Source organism: Acanthisitta chloris, unplaced genomic scaffold, assembly GCF_000695815.1.
Source record: "Acanthisitta chloris isolate BGI_N310 unplaced genomic scaffold, ASM69581v1 scaffold3010, whole genome shotgun sequence".
Lineage (NCBI taxonomy): Eukaryota > Metazoa > Chordata > Aves > Passeriformes > Acanthisittidae > Acanthisitta > Acanthisitta chloris.
The window spans coordinates 2,754-12,683 of record NW_008650875.1 but is presented as its reverse complement, the minus strand read 5'-3'; the positions used below and the strand labels follow the sequence as shown (position 1 = coordinate 12,683).

The window sequence follows — 9,930 nt, the reverse complement described above, 5'->3', positions numbered from 1 at the left end:
GGACAGGCTGAGGAAGTTGGGGTTGTTGTGCCTGGAGAAGAGAAGAATGTGCATGGAAACCTCAGAGCAACTTTTCAATATCTGAAGGGCCTACAAGGGAGCTGGAGAGGGATTCTGTGTTAGGAACTGCAGTGATAGGACAAGGGGTAATAGGTTCAAAATGAAGGAGGGAAAGTCTAGGTTGGATGTGAGAAAAAGGTTTTTCTCTGTGAGGGTGGTGAGCCACAGGCACAGGTTGCCCAGGGGCGTGGTGGCTGCCCCAACCCTGGCAGTGTTCAAGGCCAGGCTAGATGAGGCCTTGAGCAACCTGATCTAGTGAGGAGGTGTCCCTGCCCAGGGCAGGGTGCTGAGACTAGATGATCTGTAAGGTGCATTCCAACCCTCAAATTCTATGATTCTATGATCCTATGATAAGATCCACTTCAGACTGGCAGAGTCAACCCAAGAGCAATCCATATATCCAATCCTTTCTGCTTCCTCTTCTGTGATGATATATTGCAGTTTGCAGAAGAAAGAGATTGGAAGAGTTACCTAAACTAAGCCCAATTTATCTCTGAAAGGCTAAGGACCAAATAGCTACCCTGAAAGCACCAAAATTGCATAAAGTAAGGATTGTTTATTCTGGTTTGATGATATGGCATCAGCCTGTTTACCTTTTTCCCAAATTTCCAGAGAGATTAATTCAGGATTAAATTGGTGATGATTAATTTAAGATTAGGCTTGAGGCAGGAATGTCCCAGAGGGAGTTTGAGAGTTCACATCAAATTCCTTCACAAATTACAGAGCTTTTTTTTCCTTCAAATCCACTTTTCTGAGCAACTGCTGGTAAAGTTGTGCAGAGAGAAACGCTGTGCATTTGCCATGTGAATCTTTTAGCTGGGCCATTAGGAAAAACCTGGGAAGCTCCTGAGGAGGGCAAGAAAGGAGGAAAGGAAATTTCAAGAGGGTTTGAGGGGAGAATCAAAGACTGAGGAACATCAGCTTATACTTTGTAGACAAATCACACAAGTGACTGTTCACCTCTGCTGTAATTATCCAAGTTTAATCATTTTCTTAAGTCAGGACAGGTCCGGGTTCAGCTGATCATTGAACTGACATATATACATGGGAGTTTGCACTTTCACCACTGATCAATGCAACAACATTAAATTCAATACTCAGATCTTCATATTAACTTCATCTCTTTTCCCTGGTCTTTTTAATTTTGTTCTTAAATTAGAACTGTCTTAAACTCTGTGTGTTCTCATGGATATTTTGTTTTTAAAAGCTGAAACCACTTGGGCCATTGAGTTTTGCATTTGAAAGCTGAAAGCATGTTGAGTTTTAGTGAAATATTCTGGAAGGATGATGCAGTATCTCCTGGACTTTAACTCTGTGCCTGTTTGGATTCATAAACTTACTCATCTTGGACAGTTGATAGTAAGAGGTTGTAGGAAATGCTGATGCTATTTTGAGCTCAGAGTGCACTTTGTTGTGATTGTGAAACTCAGAACTGTTGTGCCATTATTTTCTCTTTCATTTACATAGGTTGAGCTGGAACCTGTGAAGCTTCTGTCTACACAAGACCACCTGGAGCACAGCCTGGCTGTTGAGAGGAGAAGAATCCGACTGGGCCACGTCCAGGTCTTCCAGAACCTAATGCAGGAGAGCAATAAGGAAGGTGATTACTGTGCTTTAGCACAGAAGGTGGAACAAAAGACCTAAGGGCAGCAGGAAGGAAGGAAAAAAGCAGACAAAACATCTCCATCTCCTTCAGGTTGTGGTAGAAAAGTGTGCGCCAGGTTTATGAGGGTGTAAGACACAGAGTGGTGTTTCTTTGCCTTTCATATTTGACAATGCAGGATTGAAGGGCAAGAATGCATTAAACAGATGTGAATTCAGCTCTTCATGTAGGTTCTGTGTGAAAGGTCTAACAGTTGACACAGAACTTTGCAGTACAGTGATAAAGTCCTTGTGGTATAGATAGAGGGATAAAATTCACTCTTGGCAAGAAAGCACTAGGGCTATGTTTGTGCCCTGAGATATTCCCCACAAGTGGGAGAAATTTCATCACATGGAGGTCAAAACAGGTAAAAAAAGTAAATTTAAACACCTCATGGCCAAATTCAGGAAAACTGAGCCAAGAAACAGGTTCCTCTTTATTTTTCATAGTGATTTCTCTAAGAAGAGAGACAGCTGTGCTCAAAAGTTGCTGTGTCTCCCTGCAAAAGGAATTATCCTCAAGTTAAGAAATGTACAGGTATTTGGAAAATCTGAGCTGTTAACTCCATGTGTAAACAACAGACTTCGTGTGGATTCATTGAGGGAAGAGTAAACCAGTGGTAAATATAGTTTCTAGAGTAAGACTCTGTAAAACTGAAGAATCTTGCAGGTGATTTTTCTTCATGGTAACTGTTTCACAGGGCACAGTTTAATACCCTGAAAGGGAAATCAGAGATTGGTGATTTTAATTTCCACTGCCTTGTGTGGAACTTCCTTGTAGGATGTTACTGTGGCACTACTTCACCTTTGTAAGGAGATGGGACAAGGAAAATAGGGGAAGGAGAGGAGAAAACTTTGCATGCAAAGGCAGCTAGGTAGCAAAGTAGGTATAAATCATACCCAGAAAGTGAAGGTTGCTGAGTGGGTCTTAGGCAACAGCTTAAGTAGGTCCAAAGTACAAGTTAGTCACATGTTTCCACACATTTATATAATCATAAGTTAGTTAATTATGGCAAAAGTCAAAAGTACAGTTCAGGTCAAATACCTTCCAGCACAGATATGTTAAAATGACTGATGTAATTTCATGCCTATATCTGTTCTTGCAAAATATCCCTGAATAAAACAAAGACTGGAGGATGTGTGGCCAAACACTTGAAAGTGATACTAGAAATTCTCAGATAAGTGATCACTAATTCAGATCCATGTTGTTTCTGGTAATCACCAGGTTTGTAACAAGCTGTGAAGTGATCGTGTTAACCTTCATCAGACACATTTGCCCAGGTGCTGATCACACACAGCAGCAGTCTTGGACAGACGTTTGAGTAAGGTATAAACTGCTCTGACAAAACCTGTCAGAGGTCAGGATGGAAATCCTGAGTAATCCCCAGCACGTGCCGAGGCTGTTGGCTGCCTGTGCTCACAGCCAGCCCAGCATCAGGGCAGCTGTTGCTGACAGAGCTGCTGAGAGGGATGTCATGAGGCCTGGGAGCTCTCGGGGCTGGTGCACCACCCCAAGCTCTGGCATCTATAGGAAGAGCAGAGCAAGTTCAGCCCCTTTGCAAAGAACAAAGTCTCTCTGTTTCTTTCGTTTGTATCATGTCTGAACCTGACTTCAGGCTGCAGTTACTGGGTGTTTTCACTAACTTCAGTGTTTCCTTCTGAAATGATTCACTGATGCTTTGCTGACATGTTTCAGATATTTTTGAAGAGGAAGATGCAGTTCCAACTGAACTTACTCACGTGCAGAGCATTGAGCTTGTCCTGCCTCCTCATGCAAACCATCATGGAAACACTTTTGGTGGCCAGATCATGGCTTGGATGGAGACAGTGGCCAGTATTTCAGCAAGGTACCCTCCCACATCATGGTCTCTGCACATAGTTCTAAATCTGCTTTTAATTTCAAGGGTTTAACATAGGTTTATCTATGAGGAATACCTAGACCCTTGTGACTCGTCTTCCTCTTCAAGTTGCAGGAAGTCTGTGAACTAGTTATGTGGTGCAGCTCCCACAGCAGGTTGTGCCACTGTCAGAGTCAAGTATTACAGACACAGACCCTGGGGCAAAACAGGCTGTGTTATCCTCCTGGGAATCTCTGCAGAGAGTCAGCACCAGGCATAGGAACAGAAACTTTTCCTCCTCATGCTTGGTGCAGTGTTTCAAAGCAAAGATAGTGGTTAAATCAGGATAAAACCAATACTGTCCCTGTATCAACTTAGATCCACAAATCAGTGACCTTCTAGAAGTTAATCTGCAGATCTTTCTGCCAGAGGAAGTGTAAGTCAGAGGAGAAGGATCCAAACAAACAGGTTCTGTGCTGCTGGAGTGCACACAGAATGGATGCACGACCTTCAGCAAGTCACTTGTCCTGTCAGTCCCTCTAAGTCCCACAGACCCTATGGGCTGCAACATGTTTTATCAGTTTACAGAGCTCTGGCATCTTCAGGTAAAGATTGTGTAGTGCCTTTTTTTTGTGGCACTGCTTGTCAGTGTGGCCTAGACATAGAACCATTTGATTTCACTTTGCCCTGAGGTCGAACACTTGTTTTTCTGCCTCCTTGCTCTTGGACACTGCACAAAGCCCCTTTCTAAGTAACGCTCAAGTTTCAGTTTGAATCCTCCTTGCATACCAAGTGACCTAATTCTCTGCAGGGATGTTAGATATGTCCTTTTGCTTTTTAACTTTAATAATTAAAATTACTTCCCCATTCATTATTCATATGGGTTTGATTTGTAGCCAGTGGTTGTACTGATAACAACAGATTTTCTGTACTGGTTGGGCAAACAGCTTGTTTTAGTAACAGAGTGCACTGAACTTACCCCAGAGAGTAATTCCACTGCCTTGAAGGGATTGTGGCAGATTTGTGCCATAATGTGACCCAAAATATTGACCTGTTTTCATAAATTTTACCCAGTGAGAGTCATGTTGAGGCTTAAAAAAGGAAGGGAAACATCAGCAAAGTGAGTATCGAACACCTTTTCTTTGAGCTAATCAATGTCAAACATGATTCATCATGTTGGAAGTTTCAGGAGTAGTATCTGGTGTCAGAGACTGGTTGGAAACAGAGGTTTTGTAAGTTTTGCTGTAGCTAATCTGACTATGAGCCATTTGTGAAGCCTCTCAGAGTTAGGTCTGAGCTTTGAAGGTGCCAGGTGGGAGTTGCTATGGACACAAACTGATGGAGGAAGGGAAGAGGAAGGATAATCCTTGATAAACACATTTCTGAAGGCATTTTAAAGACTGTCCATGCTCCTTCTGTGCTCTACCCCATTTTTTTCATCTAGACAGTACATGAAATATTGCAGACAGCAATAAAACCATTTGAATATTTGTAATATTAGTTTGAACTATGTAATTCCTTACTTCTTACAGATGCAGTGAAAGCATTTAGAGCATAATTTTCCATGGAAAAAAATGAATATTTAGGCTGTATTTCTGATTTTTTCTGTCTCACTTTCAACAATGTTATGTTTGCATCTCTGCAGTGAACACTGTAAATAAAATCAGTGTTTAGCATTTTTAATCAGAAGAGCAAGTTATTTCTAATTTAATTACAAAGCCATTTGAACCTGTTAAGCTATTAAATAGATGTACCAGGCAGCTAATTAGCTACAGATAATTATGCGCACTTAACAATGCTGGTATATTAGTTTTCAGAGTGCAACTGAACAGCAAAACTGTGTTTTCAGGTTTAAAAGCACAATGGCAGACTGATTCTCAGAGGTGCACGTGAGGAGCTCTGCACACGTAGGGAACAGTGTGTTTCCTCGGAGCCTGAAGATAAATGGCATTATTGTACATTGTTCCCTACCCATGTGCAGGATCCCAGTAAATAGTGAAAGGCTTTGACTGCTTTCAGAACTCTTGAAGGAACCTGTTTTTTGCCCATGTTTGAAAACAAACCAATGAGAGACTCCAAGTCAGAAATGCAATTTAGTAGGGAAAACAAAAAAAACAAACAGTGCAACAGTACAAAAAGAAACCACTAATAGAGTCAGAAAGCAACCTGACACCGTGTCAATGAGGGTGTTGGTAGTAGTCCAATTAAATTGTGGCTGCAGGACCTCTGGAGTGATCGTTCTCTTGGAGCAGTGATCCTGTAGATCTGGTCTTCACCTGAAGGTCCAGTGGTAGCTCCTGTCCTCTGGGAATCCATTACATAAGGGCTCCCTGTGCTGGTCCAAACCCCAGATTATATCCATGTGGGAATGCCTGACTCCCCCACCTTGGGGTGAAGCATCTCACAATGGGACCATGTAATTCTATGGGTCACACAGTGGGTCCTTGACAGCCCATTAAACAGAGATAGCTTCCTGAGGGAGTTACCAGGGGTGAGTCATGGTAGGACATAATGAGCACTGCCCCACCTGCTTTAACAGCTTGTGAAGAGGATAATAGAATACATACTATTGGTCTGGGTGTACAATGTAGGGTGTACTACATTGTAACCTAGGACAGCCGCCCACTATATCCCAATTACCCAAACTGCATTTGGCAGTTACATGATTAGTACATTTATTAGTCTTGTTTTATATCACACTAGCAGAAAACATCAGACAACCAAAAAAAAAAAGTACAAATATTAAAAATAATTGATAGACTGATGTTGCTTTGCTTGAACACTTGTTCCTGGTGCTCAGAAGCCCAGAATGGCTTGGATTTGAAAGGACCACAAAGGTTCATCTGGTCCCACCTCCCTGCTCAGGCAGGGCCAGCCCAGAGCACATGGCTCAGGGTTGTGTCTGGGTTGGTCTAGAATGCTTCCAGTGAGGAGAATCCAGGACCTATCTGAGCAACCTGTTCAGTGCTCAGTAACTGCACAGGAAAGTTCTTCCTTACATTCAGGTGGAGCTACCTGGGCATCAGTTTTTACTGTTGCCTCTTGTTTTACTGGTTTCCCCCACTGAGCAGTCTGATCATCCTCTTGGCACTTCCTGTCATGGACCTGAATCCATTAATGAGGATCCTGAGTCATCTCTTCTCAAGGCTGAACAACCCCAACTCCCTCAGCATTTCCTCATCACTGAGGTGCTCCAGTCCCTTCAGCTTCTTTGTGGCCTCCCCTGAACCTGCTCCAGGACCTCCATGTCCCTCTGGCACTGAGGAGCCCAGAACTGGCCACAGTCCTCCAGATGTGCCTCATGAGGGCTGAGCAGAGGGTCAGGATCACCTCCCTGACCTTCTGGCAATGCTCTTCCTGATGCATCCCAGGATTCCATTGACCTTCTTGGCCCCCAGGACACACTGCTGGGCAGGGACAGCTTGTTGCCCACCAGGACCCCCAGGTCCTTCCCTACAGAGCTGCTCTCCAGCAGGTCAGTGCCCAACCTGTCCTGGTGCTTGGGGTTGTTCCTCCCCAGAGCAGGACCTGTACTTGCCCTTGCTGACTTTCAGTTGGTTCTTCTCCAACCTGTCGAGGGCCCTCTGAAGGGCAGCACAGCCCTATGAGGTATCAGCTTCAGGCTCAACCTTTCTGTTGAGGTTTTCTTTTTCATTGTTCTAAGGCATTTTTACATCCTGCACAAGTTCCTTATTCTGTGCAGCCACACAGAAATTAATGAAACTCTGAGAGGTGAGTGGTTCCTCTGTAGGTGAGGGATTCATGGTCTGGCTCTACAAGAGGGTAGTGTCAAGCAGGGAGACTTAATTGGTCTTTTGTAAAGTGTGTTGAGAAGGAAACAGCATGACACAAGTGATATTCTTGTGTTTGGAGCTCAAGGTGTGTGCTTGTGGAGCTGAACTGTATTTCAAGGGGTTGGGGAACGAATTAGTGTGATGTAGTGATCATAGAATCATAGACTTCAGGGATTGGAATGGACCTTACAGATCATCCAGCCCCAACCACTTGCCCAATGCAGGAACACCTCCTCACTAGATCAGGTTGCTCAAGGCTTCATCCAGCCTGGCCTTGAACATCACCAGGGTTGGGGCAGCCACCATGACCAGTGGTGACCATGTGAGTCGTGCAAACCTTGTGGCTCTCATCACTGCACACCTCAAACCCATCAAAAGGAGGTTCTTCAGCACAACTGCATGTTTTACTCCCTCTCTTCCCTTTGTTTCCAGCCGCCTTTGTCGCTCCTATCCCGTCCTGAAGTCAGTCGACATGTTCAAGTTCTGGGGACCATCCTTTGTGGGTGACCGCCTTGTTTTCAATGCCATTGTGAACAACACCTTTCAGAACAGGTAAAGATTCTCACCTACTTGTCTTTCCTCATCTGCCTGTCTTCCTGGGCTTATCTAGCACCATCCCAAGCTGTGTGTCTCAGCTTTCAGCCATCAGTAGGGTTTGTGTTACTGAATGTGTTGGTTTTTCAGCTGGAACTTTGAGGGATAGAGAATCATGCACTCATAAATTGTTAAGGGATTGGAATGGACCTCAGAGATCATCCAGCCCCAAGCCCTGCCCTGGGCAGGGACACCTCCCACTAGAGCAGGTGGCTCAAGGCTTCATCCAAGCTGGCTTTGAGCACAGCCAGGGTTGGGGCAGCCGTCGCCTCCCTGGGCAACCTGTGCCAGTGTCTCACCACCTTCACAGGGAAAACTTCTGCCTGATATCTAACCTAAATTTCCCTCTTCCAGTGTATCCCCATGGCTTTAAACTTTCCTGCCCTTAAATTATTTGTCCTAAGTGCAGAGAAAATTATTGCTGTTCAATAAATTATGTTCAGTAGCAGATGCAATATTTTGCACAGCTCCAAATTATCTGCAGCTGAGGGCAGCACATGCTCTAACCTCTCATACCCATCCTCCTCCCCGTGAAGTTTTTTTATCTGATGGTGTAATGCCATTTCAGTATACAATGAGTGACATCCATGGAAAATCTTTCACACCAGTAGGAAGTTTCTCTTCCTGGTTGATTTTCTCATGCCAATTCACAGGTATAGCAGCAAGTGATATCTTTGTTGCTGTCTGATAACTACTGGGACTCATGCTAGATGGATTGCATTACAGAATCTCGAGCAAGCTGCTTCTCTTTCACTGGACAATCTTAGTGGGGACAGCATAATATTTTAATTATATACTTACGCACTATACTCTTTCCACTTACACCTATTACATACAGTTAAATCTATAAATATCTGTCTAGATGTGCTTTTTCTTTTACTTTTCTCAGTGAAAAATTTAAACAATTTATTGTCTTTCACTTTAAAGATAATTTGTGGCCAAATCCCACTCCTGCGAACACAGACCACAAATATCTCTCTGAAATTCAGGGATTTTCAAGGCATGAGTTGGTCCAGGAGCTGTGATTATTCAGGATACTTCACCTTGCACCCAGGATCTTCCTGTCGTGGCACCTGTTGAAGCTCTGGGTTCTATTTATTGCTTGTTTTGTTTTTTGCTCTTTAACTATTTCCACCTCTGATTTAATGTCTGAAATGTGTTTGCCCAGACTGAGTAACCTCTTTAGTGTTCTACAGGGGGTGTTTGGGTCAGGCTTCCTGTATACCTGGACGGACACACAGTCCTTCCCAACATGTTTCAGGGCTACTCCTGCATCACTTGTAGCAGTTTCCATAACTAATTTGAGCTTTAATTCCAGCGTAGAGGTTGGTGTCCGTGTTGAGGCTTATAACTGTGAGGAGTGGATCAGAGACCAGCCACGCCACATTAACAGTGCATTCCTCATCTTCAATGCTGTAAATGACAAAGGGGAGCTGCTCCCCTTCCCCAGAGTCAAACCGACCACGCAGGTGAGCTCCCGTCCGCAGGGCAGAGTGAATAAAGGTGTGAGCCCACATGGTCCAGCCCAGCACGCTGTGTGTATCACTGGTGACCACTTGCTAGGACTAAGCAGAGCAATGAAATGCATCTTCTTGCACAAGAGAAAACCTCTACATGAAATGGTCTGTCACTAACCTTCCTGCTCCAATTATATGGATTTTTAGAAAGACAGAAGAGACAGAAATTAAAGGGTCTAATATTTCATAGGAGAGCAACTAGACAAATAAATCAAGGTGAGGCAGTAAAGTGTGGCAGTAAAAACCCATTACAGGTTGTTCCAAGAGGAAAACCTTACTGTAAAAATCGATGCTTTTCTGTTCTTTGAGGAGCAAATGATGAATTGCACTCTTCTCCTAGGCAACCAGCAGTAGGACAAGAGGACACAGACTCAAGCTCTGCCAGGAGGGGTTTGAGTTGGATATTAGGAAGATATTTTTTACAGAGAGAGTAATCAGGCATTGGAATGGGCTGCCCAGGGAGATGGTGGATTCACCATCCCTGGA

General features: G+C 43.9%; 1 protein-coding gene across 1 annotated transcript in view; it reads left to right on the top strand.

The window, feature by feature from the left end:
- Window positions 1-1,527: 1,527 nt before the first annotated feature.
- Window positions 1,528-9,930, top strand: part of ACOT12 (acyl-CoA thioesterase 12) — a gene marked incomplete at both ends in the record, with an annotated part of 10,680 nt that continues 2,277 nt past the window's right edge. Inside the window, 4 exons of the mRNA XM_009070462.1 lie at window positions 1,528-1,660; window positions 3,398-3,548; window positions 7,766-7,885; window positions 9,246-9,396. Of these exons, the coding sequence (XP_009068710.1) occupies window positions 1,528-1,660; window positions 3,398-3,548; window positions 7,766-7,885; window positions 9,246-9,396 (555 nt within the window). The remainder of the gene's footprint in view (window positions 1,661-3,397; window positions 3,549-7,765; window positions 7,886-9,245; window positions 9,397-9,930) is intronic.